Consider the following 17,339-nt stretch of genomic DNA (forward strand, 5'->3'; position numbering starts at 1 on the left):
AGCCTGCATTGTGATTTATTTTCAAGGATTTCAAGAAACTGGTGATCCTTGTTTGCAAAAGTTCCAGATAAATGGAATGCAACACTTTTTTTTTTTTTTTTTATAGTATGTTGAGGTTCTAGCAAATCTCAGTATTAAGAAAAACTGCAAGGTTGAGAAATCAAATGAATCAAAACTGACCTTTGGGTTTCTGATGGGTAACACTGGGAAAAGACAAACTTAAAATTTATAGTTTCAGCACTGAGATTGTCATCGATGGATACTTACTTGTTCTTATGTGGTCTTTATATAAAATATGTTTAGTAAAAGCTTTCCTCTTGATACAAACCTCCCCAAAGAGATGCAGATACCTGTAAATGGGTATCTGTAAAAGGGATAGTTCTTTGCTCTGGGACTTTGAACCCAAAAACTACTGCACTGATTCCTGTTGCATGTTCTTTTTAATAGAATCATAGAATATCCTGTACTGGAAGGGATCCACGAGGATCATCGAGTCCAGCTCCTGGCTCCACACAGGTGTACCCTAAAATTCAGACCGTATGACTGAGAGCATAGTCCAAATGCTTCTTAAACTCCGACAGGCTTGGTGCCATGACTACGTCCCTGGGGAGCCTACATGTATTCCAGTGCTCTTAAAAGCAACGTGGTCAAACAGATTTGGCTGTTTATCGGCTCCAAACTGCAATTTGATAAAATCCCCATCTCCTTTGTTCATCTGGATTCAGGGAGCTTGCTTTGCACCTTCATTTTAGGCAGTTCTGTGTCATGGAGCTTTTGCTATCCTTTTCCTAGCCCTTAGACCAAAGGTATTTTGATAACAGGTCTTATCTGGTGCATAGGATGTTTGCAGGATGTAGCTGAGTGGCTATTATGTTAAGCGTTTGACTCTTTTTTAGCTTGATTAGTTGCCAAAGACACCAAGCGGCATTTCAGCCCGTCGATCTGGACAGACGACACTGCAGCCTTTTCTCCCTTTCCCCACAGCCTTCCCCGGGTCGGCAGCCTCGGCTGAAAACAGCCTCGCTGAAACACCCGGGTGGCTCTGGGGGGACCTCGAGCGGCCGGGGCCGGCTCCGACACCCGGGCCCCGCCTGTGGGGAGGCGCGGGGCGAGGTGAGGCGGGCCCGGCCCCGGCCCCGCCGCCTCCCGTGGCGCCGCCTTGGCCCTCGCGGGCCGCCGTGCTGCCAAGATGGCGGCGGCGGATTCGAGCGACAGCGAGGAGGAGGATCTGGTGAGCTACGGCACCGCGCTGCAGCCCCTGCAGGAGGGTAAGGGACCCGGCGGGGCGCCCCGCGCCTCTCCCCGCGCTGTGGGGGCCGCGGGCCTGGAGGCGGCCCAGGGGCACTTACCGCGGCCCTTGCGGCCGAGCGGCCCGGGAGGAGCGGCCCGGTCCGGTTTGGCTCGGCCCCGGCTCCCGTCCCCTCAGAGCCGGGGGCGCTGGGGTCTGTGGGCACAGGGCAGAGCCGCCTCCCCCTGCCCGCCGCCCTGGGGGCGCCCCACACGGCCCCCGGAGGCTGCCGGCCCCGGTGTTGTAACACACTTACCGAGCAGGACTGGCCTTCCGTGTGTTTTTAAAACCCTTTAGCTGAGTTTCGTGGTTCTGGTATTTCTGTAACGTCCCGGCTGGTGTTAGTTGTAAAATTTTCAAGTCAGCGGGCAGTGGTTGTTATTCTCGGGGCTGTCCGCCTGATAATAAAGATGGAAGTTTTGTTGCCTGGCCGAGGTTTGAAAGCACCAGGATGCCCTGTCAAGGTAGAAGATCGCTGTTGTTTCTCTGGAACCACCATCCTTTGTTTTTCTTGTTATCATCAATGACAGCAAAAAAATGAAAACAGTGACATACCCTTGTGATTTCCAAATCAGATTAGACTTGAAGTAGCATAGCCATTCTATTGACGTTAAAGACGCGCTTCATAATACTCCTCCCTGTCTTTGAAGATTGAAGGGTTAAACATGACATTAGCAGTTTTTAATAATTTATTTCCTGTTAAAGTGAAAAAACATTTTTTCCTGTAATTGTCACAACAGGTAGCTGCAAATAAATAACTGAAGCTGTACAGGGTTCAGTGGTGATCACAGGTGTGTGTTTTTATGTAGCTTCTGTAGAATATTTAGCCAGGAGTTGTGCCTGAAGAGATCAGGCCCAAATCACCCATCTTTAATATTGATTTCTAATATTGGGGGTAGCTTGGTTTAAGTCAACAAAAGTGCTTCTTTAAGAAATCTCTGACAAATAGTGGTCTAATAGTTTCAGTGGGTTAATCCTTAGAGAAACTGTAATATTGCATATTATTTTCTGCCAAGCCTGGAACTCTTCTGTTCTCAGTAAATAGTAATAATGGTATTATGTGCATGAATGAATTTGTACAAAAGGGAAATTGGCTAGGCCTTGTGAACCTGTGAGTTTCTTATCACCATAAAATACATTTAAATCCTTTTGTTCCTTCAGAAGCTTCTAGTGTGGACTAACGTGTATGTAAGAAGCATCATTAGTTTCTCTTTATGGATGTTATTTATTTTGCGTGTTGTCTTTTGTGAGTCAAATAAAAGATTCTGTTGAAAGTTTATAGTGGTAGGATTTTTTTTACTCTCAGTATGTAAAATGTTATATAAAAAAGTTGCATATATTAACCATATCAACCAATATTAAGGAGAATCCGAGTGGTAAGTATTTAGCATTTCAAACCTTTCTAGTGCTTTGTGAATAGTTCTAAGTGCCTGTGATGTATAGGGGAAATATTTACAGACTAGAGGGGTTATTAAGTGGACAGGTAATTTATTAATCTGACTGCAGGAAAATAAGTGTTTTCAGAACTAGTAAGAATTTCTATTTGAACACTTCATGCTTTTGTTCTGGCAGTGTATATTAACAATGTATACAAATATTTTAAATAGGTTGGAATAAGTGTAAACTGCTGATGCTTTTTACTTTAGGGTGGCTGCCGTTCAGTCTTGTTCTTAATTGCAAGGGAAGAAATGGTTTCTGGACTAAGCAGAGATTCCATTCTTTATGCAGTGTTGTGATTTAGTTTTGTGGTTTATCTGATTGTAGGTGAACGACTCAAAAAGCCAGTTCCTCTTCAAGAACAGACTGTTAAAGATGCAAAGGGACGATATCAACGTTTTCATGGAGCATTTACTGGTGGTTTCTCTGCTGGTTACTTTAACACTGTTGGCACAAAGGAAGGTCAGATATCTTTCTGTCCTCTGGGAAGGGTTATATGGTTATTGTAATATAACATTAGTGAAAATAAATTAACTGTCATGAAGCATTTTTTTTCCTACTGTTCGTTATTCTGTAAGTAGTTGGAACAATATTTTTTAAGGTATTTCCCCTTCAGTTCTTACACTGCAGTTTTATAGATGTTCTCGTGATGTATCCTTAAAATGTAAGGTTGAAATGTTTGATTTATTTTTAAATACTAGATTGTAGTTTACAATACCTTACTTTAAATGGTTTACTTTTAAGGATGGACTCCTTCAGCTTTTATATCATCACGTCAGAAAAGAGCAGACAGAACCGTTCTTGGACCAGAAGACTTCATGGATGAAGAGGTACATTTAGAAATACATACATCTCTTTTGGAAGTAGTTGCCGTGACTGTAAGTTTTTTCAGGCCGTGAAAAAAGAACTTAAATAGCAAAACTAACTTCAAAATTACTTCATGTATACGGTGTTATACTTCTAGATTTTTAGGATGTTTCGCTGATACACCTAGGAAAACTCCTGTAATCTCAATATTAAAAACAAAACAAAACTTCAAACCTTTCACTTTGAGAAGATATAAATGCTTTTGAAACTGAAATGCGACCATTCAGGTTACTCAAAAATCAAAGATATGAAAAAATGGCTTGAAAAATGTTGCCAATATAAGGGTCACATCCTGTTTTGTTTCCTTTACTATTATACTAAGTTAACCTTTAAGAAAAAAACAGGAAAAATATTTTTTAATATATTTTTTTATTTTTTGTCTATATTTTCTAGGATCTTAGTGAATTTGGGATAGCACCAAAAGATATTACAACCACAGATGATTTTGCATCCAAAGCTAAAGACAGAATCAAAGAAAAAGCTAGACAGATTGCAGGAGTAGTTGCTGCCATTCCAGGAACTACTGCATTTGATGATTTAATAGGACCATCAAAGTAAGTAAATTTAAATAAAAGTTAATCAAGCAATTTTATTCACTTACAAGTGTTTTATTGCTAAGGCAAGTAATGTTTGATTAAAATAACTCATGAAGGAGAATGAAAGCTCTTCAGTTTTGCATTTTCAAAGTGGCCTCCATCTGGATTTTTGTTTTGCATGTGCAGTCTTGTGCTAGGTGAGAATTTAGAGATGGATACAGCATATACTCAAATGTTGATGTGTTCAGATTTGGTTTGAAAGTATGGTGCAAAAACATTTTCAAATGGTGTTGTTATATATTATTTTTCAAGGAATACTAAAATTGTGGTCTGAGTTTTTTTATTTATTTTTGTTTTCTTTGGTTTTCTTCTTAGAATAACAATTGGTGTTGAACTGTTGCGAAAAATGGGTTGGAAAGATGGACAAGGCATAGGACCGCGAGTCAAAAGAAAGCCACGTAGGCAGAAACCTGGTAAGTTCAGTGAAGTTCCTGAACTCAGTAATAGAAAGTTAGCCTTCAAGTTAGACCAATATTAATCTAACTAGATAGTTAGACCATTAAGAAGCTCATTTTAAGATATCATTTTATTTAATATGTTTCTTTAATCTTAGAGAAATTTAATAAGGATGCTGTTACGTCTCTTACAGACCCTGAAGTGAAAATATATGGTTGTGCATTACCACCTGGACTGTCAGAAGGTTCTGAGGTACTGTGCAGGCAAAAGCTTTTCGTTGACTTACATAAAAATAACTTGTGTGTTAACACGCATTAAAAAAAAAGATGCTTTTTAACCAGCACTTCAGTGTGCAATTTCAGATTTTGTTGTTTGTAAATATTTATTATGCTTACTATGAAAAAGATTGAATGTAACAAAATTTATTCTTTTGCTAGCTAAGCAGGTGTAGTTCAAAAATAGTTTCATATATAGTTAAGGAAAATCAAGCTTGCCTAGTTTTACATTAACTAAATATTGTAAAAGCTAAATGTACCAAACTCTTTTATTCATAGTTGTTCTTGTATACTTTTATTGTACAAGGACGAAGAAGATGAATACCAGCCAGAGAATGTGACGTTTGCACCGAAAGATGTAATGCCTGTAGATTTGACTCCAAAGGAGAATGTCCATGGACTTGGTTATAAGGGTTTGGACCCCACACAAGCTTTGTTTGGTGTATCTGGAAGAGAACATGTTAATCTTTTTGCGGGTTCTGAAGACCCAAGTAATTCACTTGGTGATCTGCGACACAATAGAGGAAGAAAACTAGGTATCACAGGCCAAGTAAGATGTTGCTTAATGCATTTTATTAGTAATGTAATAAAATCTAAATGAATTTTGATTTTTTTTTCCTTTGTGGAAGGCACATAGTCACTGTAGACACTAACATAGTCACTGTAGACACTGTATTGTAAGAAACCTGAAGTATGGTTTGAAAACAGCATTAGGAATACCTCGTTTCTGTTTGTTAACCTCTTTAATGTGAACATGTGAGCAAATCCTTGTAACTCTTAACTGCTTTCATTTATTGATAGTGTTAAAGAGAAATATAAAAAGAACTCAATGAATGATTGGATTGAGAAAATGCTTGTTACTTGATTAGAGAAAGTTGATGTTCAGTATGTTTTTAGTTTAAACTAAAGTTGAGTTTTAGAGTTTTAGAGTTTTAGAGTTTTAGAGTTTTAGAGTTTTAGAGTTTTAGAGTTTTAGAGTTTTAGAGTTTTAGAGTTTTAGAGTTTTAGAGTTTTAGAGTTTTAGAGTTTTAGAGTTTTAGAGTTTTAGAGTTTTAGAGTTTTAGTTTAAACTTTTTAGAGTTAGAGGGGTTTTGCTTCCTTCCATTTTATTTGTAGTTCTTATGTAGGAGTGCTGTCGATTTATATACTTTTAGAATTTATTTTTTGTGCTGTTTAATGTTTTTGTTGTTGTTTTTGTTTATTTTGCTTTGAGTGCTTAACCTGCACATAGACTGTAAGTCTATGCTGTCCTCACCCTGTGCTGACCAAACTTAATGTCCCTTACTGCTAAGGGAGTGGAATAAGCGGAATATGTTTGGTTCTCCCCTGTCTCCTGTCACCCCTCCAGTTTTTACCTCTTGTTTTTCTTATATCGTAGTACATTTTTTTTCCCAGTATGCATCTATGTATATTGTTGTTTATAGGGCACCTTACATACTGTAGATGGATAGATACAGATGTAGATGTGTTCTATCATGTGACTTAAGCCAAAAATACAATTTTCACATTTTTAAATTCCTATTACTTTTATTTAAAATATGTTACAGGCTTTTGGTGTAGGAGCTTTAGAGGAAGAAGATGATGATATTTATGCAACTGAAACATTGTCAAAATACGATACAGTTCTAAAAGATGAAGAACCTGGAGATGGCTTGTATGGCTGGACAGCACCTAAGCAGTATAAATCCAAAAAAAGTAAGAACTATAGTTCTAACTAAAGAGTTAGTGTGATTTGTATTCAAAGCATCACGTAAGTGTAGTCTCTCTTTTCCAAATATTTTAAAGGGATTGGTATCTCCTAGCTATGATATCTGAAGCTTTGTCTAGTCTTACTGCAAGATTCATGTGTTTCAGTTCTGGAAATAATTTTGAAGTCCTACACGAATCCTAGTTTAGACTAAAAACCCAAATCGCATTTTAAAAGGACAGTATGCGCTGCTCTGTGAAATATAGCATTCAATTCCACTGAAGTAAAGATGATTATGAACTATAGCTGCAAAATATGACCTAATACTTTCAAAGATTTTTTTTTTAGATTTGCTTATTTGCAAATGATAACATTTGCAAGTTTTGTCTTGATACTGCTGTATTTTTAGTGCAACTTCTAAGTGCATGGAATACTCAGCATTTTCTAGACAACTTCTTGATATTAAGTTGTATGCAATTAATGCACTTATGATGTTAGATGTGCATCTAGTGGTACTGATGCTGTACCAGTAGCCAGGTTCATTTTATAGGATTCTTCCTGTATTTCTAGTATTTTAGCTGTGTAATGCTATAGCCAGACTCATAGTCATTGAATTTAAATGAAAGGCAAAGAGAACAAACAACTCCAATCATATTCTATCAAATGTACTGCAAAATATAAAATTTTCAGGAAAAAATGCTTTTTGTCAAACATACACATTTTAAATATTGACCAACTCTATGGTAATTTGTAGGGTCTGACACAGAAGTTAAATATATAGGAAAAATCTTGGATGGCTTTTCCTTGGCATCAAAATCATCAGCTCCAAACAAGGTAAGCAGATACTGACATTTTTGCCATAAGAATAACATCCAAAGCAAAATTGACCTGTGCTATATGGATTTTACTGTTGCTCAATGTTTTTTTATTTTCTTAGAAATGAAAGTTCTGGTAAGTAGCATAGACTGCTGGGTATGTGGAAGCTGCCAAACTAATGGATTAATTTAAACTTTGCCCATGTACAACCCTTGAGCAAATACATTGTACACTACTTACTGTTATTTTGAATAAAGTTGGAGGAGTGATTTGATTTAACTTTGCAATAAATAATGCACATCTGCTTTTATATCCTTCAAATATAACTAACATCCATTTATCATGTAAATGGATGTTTATCATGTAAAAAATTAGTCCCCAGACTTCGTCCACTTCACTGTTTTGGTGACAAGTTAGTTTGTTAGCTTTATTCTTAGCTTTGTATCTTTTATTCCATGTATGATTGCATAAATTGGAGTGATGAATGGAGTTTTGTGATAAGGTACTTTTGTGAATGAAGAAAGTTTGCATGGTATATAAAATTGAATTGTATAAGAGGCAGAGAGTTAACCTTTTGAAGCTTGCATGCAGAATGTAGGGGAAAAGGAATTTGAAAGACATGAAAAATAGAAAACACAGAAGTACTCAATTATTCAATTAACTGACTAAATCATATGTGAATTCTGTTTTTAAAAGAGTAATTTATGAGCATTATCAAGAGCATTTTCTCAAATGAGAGCAATGTGTATTAAGACTGGTTTATATTTGCTGCTTCTTGATGTGTTTTCCTATATTGTGTAACTGTTATCTATTAACAATAGAACAATTTGTTCCAAAAGTTTGTATTACAGTGCCACTTACTGACTCAGTCTAAAATAATCAGTAGCTTGTGATGTCTCTTTCTGCTGCTAGTTGTAAATTGAGGAATTTTTAGATTGAAGTGACCTTTCTGAAACATTTCTAAGGGTTAAATACAAAGTTGTATCTTGCTTTTGGTTGTTGTGTTGTGTTTTTTTTTCCCACTTCTCTGTAAAGATTTATCTACCACCTGATCTGCCACGAAATTACAGACCAGTTCATTACTTTCGACCTGTAATAGCTGCTGGGAATGAAAACTACCATTTACAGAAGGCATTAGAGGAATCAACTGGAAAACTTGGCAGCAACATGACACAGCAAAGCAGGCATGCACTGAACGCGTCTCAGAGGAGGGAACAACTAGGAGAGGCTGTTCTGAAAGGTATTGATGGATATCACACCTTTGCTTGTTTTTCAGGTCCCCAAATTGTTTATATAACAATAAAAATTTGATTTAGTCTTGAACACTATTTTCTAATGTAAAAATAGTAAATCAAGTTGATTAGCCAAAATACCTTGTCATTATCCATTTCCATTTCTACAGATGAGCTATTGATGTCTGTCTGCATTTTCATGCACTTAAGTCTTAAAGAAGAAAAGCATGCATAGGATTAGATGTTTCTTTGTAGTGGCCTTATGAATTCATTATGTAGTAAGTTGTGAGTTTTGACATTTTTCTCTGTAAAAATGAGGCATCACTGAAATACATGTAAATCCACTAAAAATTATCTTGTAAATATGGCATTTATATCTACAATAGTAAATTTTACAAGGTAATATGTACACATGTGGCAAATAGCATAAAAGATGCAATAGTGACCAACAGTTCTCATATGCCATTTCTGCCGTTATATTGTGTTCTAGCTTTAGAGTATTTTCTCTGAATGTGTGTATGTGTAGGCTTTTTTCTCCACTGAAGGGTCAGAAATAATTGTATTAATTTTTATTTTAACTTCTTCTTTTGATTTTAGGTCCAGCTCGTTCTGTTATGGAATATCTGTCTGAGAAAGATAGAGAGAGACTCAAAGAAGTGAAGCAAGCATCTGAACAACAAATGAAAGCCAAAACGTTACCTCAGCCATCACGGAATAGCAGATTCCAGCCAGCCTCTGCAGATGATGCTTTTCAAAAATGGCAAATGTTGTTGGGGGGGCAGATTGCAAACGCTGGTTCTAGTGACTTCAAGCCATTTGCAAAAGATCCAGAAAAGCAAAAAAGATATGAAAGTTTTGTGAGAAGTCTTAAACAAGGAGAAAAAGGTAACCAAGGAAAGAAATCCTGAAATTTTTAGTTTTCTACGGCCAAAATAAGCCCAACAACTATTGCAATTCTTAAGAAATTTTTTATGACATTTAATTGTATTGACTTCAGTGAAACTGCTCAGGAGTTTAAGTGTTAGCAAGACTTGATTTTAGGCGTTGCATTTCATACTTTGCTGTGGCACAAGTGAAATTGTAAAGGATGTTTTGGTTAGGAAACAGCATATTTATTTTTTTTTCATTTGGCAAAGTAGACTTCAGCTCTTGCCAGTGCTGTAAACTATTATGCATGGAATAAGGAGTTTCATTTAGTTTGCTTCTTTGTGAGGAGTAAAACTGACAGATCCTATAAAGGCAGAAAGAAAGCAGTTGTCACAGCAGAATTGCAATTTTTGACTCCTTTCACCTTTTTCTCAAATAAGAGAGGAAAAATCAAAAGAAAAGCCAAACCATACCCTTCTGGAGGAGATAGGAATTGTAAAGTGAGTGAAGTAGTTTACACTTGTCAGAGCTTGTTCTGCATGTTCTTTGGATATTCTGACAGACACTACTGTCAATTACATTTGGAATTACTCTTCCTAGAAGAATCTGTGGCTGTAAAATGATAGCATACAGTAATTTTTAATAATACAGTTGAGATTAATACTGTCTTTAAACCAAATGCATATTACATACTTGCAGGGATGCTTGCTTATCTTTTTTTTTTTTTTTCTTGAAAAGCAGCAAATTTAAGTAAGCTCTAATTTTTGCTAATTACTTCTCTCCTTAACTTATACTAGATACGTTAGAACGTCATTTAGACCCAACTATGACAGAATGGGAACGAGGAAGAGAACAAGAGGAATTCTTCCGTGCAGCAATGTTCTATAAGTCCTCAAACTCAACCCTGTCATCCAGGTTTACGCGGGCCAAATATGAAGATGATGTTGACAAAGTCGAAGTTCCTCGGGACCAGGAGGTATATGCTGTTACTGTCTTTCTAGTATATAGAAGTTATGTTTGTTGCCTTTGTCCCGACTTTCAAAATTATTTTTCTCTAAAACTTTTGTAGATACCACGTCAATAATGGTTTTTTGCTCTTCTGTTAGGTAAACCTTTGAGAATGTTTGCTGCAAACAAAGCAGTGATTTGTTAATCTACATTGAAATATTTATTTGTTAGTGTGACAACAGGACAGTTGTCTTGTTAATTCAGTTAATTCAGTAAGTTAATTAAAAAGTTAATTTAGTAAGTTGTTAGTTATGTATGAGATAATGTTTTGACTTTTTCAGAATGATACTGATGATAAGGAAACTGCTGTGAAGATGAAGATGTTTGGCAAACTCACCAGAGACAAGTTTGAATGGCACCCTGAAAAGTTGTTGTGCAAAAGATTTAATGTTCCTGATCCATATCCTAAGTGAGATGATTGATAGAATATACTTATTTTTAACACTTTAAAAAATTCTGACATTTTGTCATATGATTTTGAAAAATGTGGCTTGATGTTTTAAATCCTTACAGTGTTTTAATTGGCCTCATTAAACATGGTGAAATCACTTCTGAGAAAATAGTATGCATTTTAAGGACTACTGTAGCCTGTTGTAGATAATTTGAGGCCTTATTTTTCTATGTCGAAAACAATAATCAATTTATTTTTTTTTAATTTCCCTATAGTTCTTCCATCGTTGGTTTACCAAAAGTGAAGAGAGACAAGTATTCTGTATTTAACTTTTTAACTCTGCCTGAGCCTACCACATCTGTAACTCAAGAAACAAATGAAAAAAACCAACAGAATAGCAGTCTTAGCAGTAAGTTGGTTGTTGTTTTATTCATTTAGTTATGAGGTAATGGTATAGAAATGCCTATCTTTGTTATGGAGAATGAATTTATCTATAAATTCAGTATTTTTGAATTCAAGAGAAAGACATGAAATTTGAAAATAAATGCAATAAATTCGGTTCAGACATAAAAACAAACGTCAGTATGATTATGATGGTTTTTTTGCACCTAGAAGACCTTTATAGGTCATATTCATTAAAAAGATTTTAAAAGTACCAAACCATACTGAAGAAACAGGTTATTTTAAAATCAAGTAGGTCATAAAATGTAATATAATTTAGCATGCAACTGATTTGAATGTTTGGGACTTTTTTAGAACCAAAGAAACCTTCTAGATGGGATGTATCAGATAAAGAAAAGGAGAAAAAAGATTCTATCAGTGAATTCATTAGTCTTGCTAGATCAAAAGCTGATCTTCAGCAGAAGCCACCAGTGCCAACAACAGAAGAATCTAAATCAAAAGCTGATCTTCAGCAGAAGCCACCAGAGCCAACAACAGAAGAATGTGGAACTAGGGCAAGTGAAACTCTTCCCAGTGAGGTGGGTTCACAATGGTGTTTAGGAACATAAAGGCAACCCTGAAATAATTTCGTGTAGTATATGAATTGGTTTAACACAGATCAGTTTGCTGAAGGGCCCACTCAGGATAAGCAAAGAGGAAGTGAGATTACCTTTGGAAAAATTTTGAGTTTATAACTCAGAGGTGAAACTTCCACAACATACAAGGACAGCAAGTATGACTATCTGTACTTGAAGTAGCAGCTTAAGAAAAGATAAAATTTAGCTCCCAACTAGGGGGTTAAATTCAGTCACTTATACCCACTTTGCTCACAGACACAGGGTATATGTATTTTTTTTTTCTGCTTTGAGCAGAGGAGGGTGCATACATTGTGGAGAAAGGTGATGTTTTTCCTTTGAATAAATTTACTTTGAGTAGCATATAAGAGAAGTTTGAACTAATGAATTTCTGAATGAAATTAATGAAATAAGAATTTCTAATATCTTGGGATCTATTTTCAACTGTGTAGAGCACAAATTGCAGTACCCTTAAGAGGACATGAGTTTAGCAGTGCTTCAAGGTTTTGGCCTACCTATTGCGATATGTGATTATTTTGTAAATGCATCTCAGAATGTTTGAACTTGCTGTATTGCTCAACTTAGCTGATTTTTAGTTTCTTTAGTGTTTATATATGGTTTGTTATGCTGTTTTGCAGGTAGCTGATGAAGATAAAGATCAAGAAGAAGAAAGCAGACCATCCATGGACTTATTTAAGGCCATTTTTGTGAGTTCCTCTGATGAAAAATCTTCTTCCTCTGATGAAGAGAGTGAAGAAGAGCAGCAACCAACTACTTCAGTAACAGATTCAGAAACCACTAAGCAAGTTAATCTACCAGATAGTTCCTCATCTAATTCACAAGGTATCTTTATTTTTAAAAACATCTTATAAAAAAATTCCTGTATGAATCAAGTACTCTGGGACTGCTAGGACAGTGCTGTACTCTTGTGCAGCTCATCTGGTATTGGTCTATCTAGGCATGAAGAAAATGTGAATAGTACAGTTCTGAATAAGACCTTGTATGTTAGTGTTATTCATGTTGCCATGTGTCTTGCATAGATTTTACAAGCAAACAGAACCTATAAAACGTTTTTGTTAAACAGTGAGGGCAGAAAAAACATCTAAGGTAAGGGCGGACATAAAGGGAAACTTTATAAGTCATAAGATAAGCTAATAAGTTATTCCTATCTTATGGTGGATATTTTACAAGTTCAGAAATAAATAGTATGCATTTATTTAATAAAGTCACTTTCTAAATACTGACATTCCTGTAAAATGTTATGTTAAAAATAATTTTACTAGGACATCAGAAGGTTGCATTTTATTTATATTCTAGTTATAAAAGTTGTCACTATAATTCTACAAGAGAGGGAGAAGACCAATCTTTTACGTTACTAAAATTCAATAAGTGGGTTGTAAAATGTTTCTATATTTTCAGAATATCATTAAATTAACAAAATGCACAATATACTTAGCTTTCAGTGAGAAAACTTTCACATTCTTTCACAGTTGGTTCTGTTAACATCTAACTTCCAGTTTTTATGAACTTTGTAGATCATGTAGAGTCTTTTTTGTGCCAAGTAGTATAAAAGTCATACTACCTTGTTAAATAAAAGCAAACGTACTGATAGTAAGTAAATTATAATTGTATAATAGGTTAATTTTGAGTTAGAAATATGTATTTATATGTTGCAATCTTTCAGGATGTCAACTATGCAGTTAGCCAAGAAAATCCACAGAGATATAAGATGCCAATCAGTTTGCTTTCTTAGAGTTTTTTAGAAAGTCTGCTTTAACTTTTTTTCAGCATATCTTGACAAAAATGTTTCTTGCTTTTGAATAAAGAAGTCTTTGTTTTGTTTTATTTTCATAGACAATGTGTCTGCTAACGCGGAGCCTGGTGTTTCTTTGTTGCCTGCTTCAAAGCAGGAACTGGATGCAGCAGAGGAATTTGGGCCAAAGTTGCCCCCAGCTTTTCCTTTTGGTAGGTTCTATATATTTCTTGTATATGAATTCTGCATGTTGAAGATGTAAGGTATTTGATGTATGATATTTCTCTTTAATAAATGTTTGTGAATAGCTACTTTACCTCTTAAATGCCTGAACTATGTCAAACTGTCATCGACAAACACTTTGTAGTCGTGCTGTGATGGACTAACAGGAACTTTTCTGCCTGTACCAACTTTGTTGTAATTCCATAGAGGCAGTGTTAAAAAAAAATGTAATGAAGATACAGGGTGAGAATTGTAATTCATTTATTGATAGATTTCAAAGTCCTTTAATTACAATAAGAAGTTTACAGTTAAATTTTTTATACATTTCACATCCATTTGAAAGCTTAATTTTTTTATTTTAAAGCAGCTTATTAGATTAATATAGAAAGTAATAATGAAATTAACCTTTTTTGTTCATGCTTTTTGTTTCTGCATGTGCTTTGTGCTTTAGGTTCTACTTGGCAACAAGAAACAGCTGTGCCAGCAAGTTTTCCGGGGCCTAGTAGGAAAGAAAAACATAAAAAGAACAGAGAGAAACAGAAGTCTAAGAGGGAACGCAAACATAAAAAGGAAAAGGTATTTAATTTAACTAAACAGTTCACTGATTCTTTGATCTGCCTCTTGAATTTTCTCATGATTTCTTCTAGATTCTAGGAAAACATGCTGGGACTGAAGCAACTTAAGTGTTTTCTCAGGTGTTTTGAGACTGGAACTTTAGAATAGTAAATTGTCTTACTAGGGTGATGCTTTTTCCATATATACAATGTGACTGCAGATAATACTATGGGTAGTTTAATGTTGTGTAAGCGTCCTGTTTCAATTAAGCTTGGAGCCTATGCTGAAATCAACTTTTAGAGATGTTTGCTTTTTTGTTTTTGTTGCCTTTCAGAAGGCAACAGAACCAACTGTTTCCAAATGAAACTGTAGCGTAATACGGGTTTGTTTTTCCTTTTTACAGAAGAAGAAACATAGGAAACACAAAACCAAAGGAAAACACAAAAATAAAAAATCAGAAAAAGACAGCAGTTCAGATACTACAGACAGCAGTGATAGCCTTAGCGATATAGATACCACAGGTTTGTCACCCAAAGAACTTCTAAAAAGGTAAACAGAAAACTGACTGAAACATTTACAAGCTTTCCAGTGGATAACTAAAACCTCAATTTATGAGGTGTCATTTTAGTAAAGCTGTTTGTAGCAAATATGGATTAGCCAGTCTCTCTATGTTTTAAAGCCTGCTAGTTTGTAATGTTTGCTTTCTTTATTAAACAAGTATTAGGTATCTTAAGCTAGAGGATAATCAATTTTAGGATGGAAGCCTCTTGAGATAAAGGGCACTAAATAAACAGTTCTGTGCGAGTTAATGGAATTTACAGTTACATATAACTGATATTGTGGAATTAATTTTGAATGAGTTAAAAATCGAACTAGTACAGATGGTGAGTCATATTCCATTACTTTGTCTACTATCTTTACTTGGAAACATTAGAACCAGTATCTGCTTCAGAATGTTTTGAGTCTGCTTTAGTTTGTTGATAATCAGCAAAAGAACCAATTCAAATAGATCTGCTGTGTGGCATTGATAGTTAATAATTCTGTGCTTCAGCAAGGAACAGTGAAGCAAGCAGAATGTTTGACTTGTGTATGTCTTGTAAATCGAAACTCTGCTGTTAGATTTTTATAAACTAGAGACTTGAACATAGTGCAAGCAGAGATGTGAAAATAGGAAAATAACAGTTTGTAACTTAATTTTGCTCAGTGCTGAAGTAAACTACAAACAAAAGTAACTGCGTCTGGTTCAGATCATAGTCAAATTAAAAAGCATCCCATGTGGAACAGTCACCACATTGGATTCTCTTGAACTTCTCCTATTAGCTGAAAGACAGGTCTCTACACATTTTTTGAAGTATCGCATCTGGATATCCTGGCAAAATTATTGTGGTCTAGCTGTTAAGTGGAATGGGCATGTACAAAGGGCAAAAGGCAGCATTGCAAAGGTCTCTGCCTTCCATTTCTTTGGAATTGAGATTCAGTTGTGTATTTGTATTTTTGTATTAAAAAGCCAAGGTACTTTTCTTTTTTATTTCTAAATAGCCAAAATATGTTTGTGTGCGTTTTGCACAGAACGGTTTGACTTTGTTGTACAAGCTGATACTTCTTAGCCTTTGCTTTTTTGTTTCAACACTGAGGCAAAATGTTTTTCTCATATATTTCTTAAGGTTTAAGAAATGGCTCAGGTAATTAAATACTCTGAATGTTGCATGTTACTATTCAGTCTAACTGTTTTCTTTATCTTTCTCTCTTAGATTGAAACAACTTCAGTATTGAAGAAGTAGCTTGTTTTCTTCAGTGCTGCATGACTTTTAATCTCAAATTTTTGATCTCCTCCATGATGGTAGATCAGTTACGTATTGTATACTTTGAAGCATTGTAGATACTGTATTCATATTGAATTTGTCTGAGAGTAAACGTGTATATGTTTATTTTGTGATGCTTCATAGGATTGAAATGCAAGGATTGTGGAATGTTGAAAAAGACTCCTTCTGTAAAGCATAGTCTGAAATATTGCAGGCTCTGTTTTAATTAACATAAAACATGATATTTTAATAAACTAATTATTACAAATCATTTTTGTACAGTAAGTCATTGCCTAAGACCTCTAAATTAGATCTTTCAGGATGTGTGGGAATGGCATGAAGCTGTGCCAGGGGAGGTTCAGAGGGGGCATGAGGAAAAATTTCTTTACTGTGAGGATGGTCAAACACTGGAACAGGTTTCCTAGAGAAGCAGTTGATGCCCTATGCCTGTCAGTGTTCAAGAGAGATTTGTACAATGTGCTCAGTAATATGTTTTAACTTTTGGGTAGTCCTGACGTGGGCAGGCAGCTGGATTTGATCTTTGAATGTCCCTTCCAACTGAACTGTTCTATTTTATTCTAATGCTGGAGGGTAATTTTTGTCTGCCTTAGTTGTTAATGTCCTAACTTAATTAAATGTAAAATTTGCATTGGGTATGCCTTTTGTTTTTCTTTTTTCTGTTTTTTGAGTCTAATGTAGAAATTCAGATTGCAGTTTTCCAGTATCTGGCTGTACTTGAAGTTATTTTTATGTCTCCTAATTATGTATTGTATTTGCTATAGCAGGTCTAAACTAATAAGTTGTCACATTGACAAAAATTAAGGTTCCATTAGCCTTAATACCTTGGTACTAGATTAGTACTCTTAATTATAATCTGCATTATTTGGCAACGTTATGTAATTACAATTAAAACATCACTTTTTTTGTTTAATACAGTACATTTAAAAAATGCTTGTTATCTCAGAGTTATTTTAATACAACCTATGAAAAAGCAGACACACAGAACCTCTCCTTCCAGGTGTACAGGAAACCAAACCAACATTCCTGCCCGAAAGTATGAACAAAAACTGAAATTCACAGTTGGAGATACTAGTTCTTTGGTGACTGACTTAATAAGAATTATTTATTATC

The 17,339-nt window shown here is 35.4% G+C and overlaps 1 protein-coding gene across 1 annotated transcript; it reads left to right on the forward strand.

The window, feature by feature from the left end:
• The first annotated feature begins 1,123 nt into the window (after positions 1-1,123).
• On the forward strand, positions 1,124-16,365 carry GPATCH1 (G-patch domain containing 1). The gene is made up of 20 exons (XM_082770250.1): positions 1,124-1,268; positions 3,053-3,187; positions 3,470-3,555; positions 3,986-4,146; positions 4,504-4,601; positions 4,778-4,836; positions 5,167-5,409; positions 6,407-6,554; positions 7,301-7,380; positions 8,398-8,602; positions 9,192-9,479; positions 10,259-10,437; positions 10,751-10,878; positions 11,136-11,269; positions 11,617-11,840; positions 12,515-12,719; positions 13,731-13,841; positions 14,303-14,427; positions 14,810-14,955; positions 16,158-16,365. Exons 1-20 carry the CDS (start codon positions 1,190-1,192, stop codon positions 16,177-16,179), a joined length of 2,856 nt encoding a protein of 951 aa, XP_082626376.1. The 5' UTR covers positions 1,124-1,189; the 3' UTR covers positions 16,180-16,365.
• Positions 16,366-17,339: the final 974 nt, after the last annotated feature.

This window comes from Aythya marila (assembly GCF_965140915.1).
Source record: "Aythya marila genome assembly, chromosome: 12".
Lineage (NCBI taxonomy): Eukaryota > Metazoa > Chordata > Aves > Anseriformes > Anatidae > Aythya > Aythya marila.

Bases quoted from the DNA above. Each gene is read 5' to 3' on its own strand.
- GPATCH1 (XM_082770250.1), top strand. From the start codon at position 1,190: ATGGCGGCGGCGGATTCGAGCGACAGCGAGGAGGAGGATCTGGTGAGC. The intron at 8,603-9,191 runs GTATTGATGGAT...TTTTGATTTTAG, and splicing joins AGGAGAGGCTGTTCTGAAAG to GTCCAGCTCGTTCTGTTATG. The intron at 10,438-10,750 runs GTATATGCTGTT...TGACTTTTTCAG, and splicing joins AAGTTCCTCGGGACCAGGAG to AATGATACTGATGATAAGGA.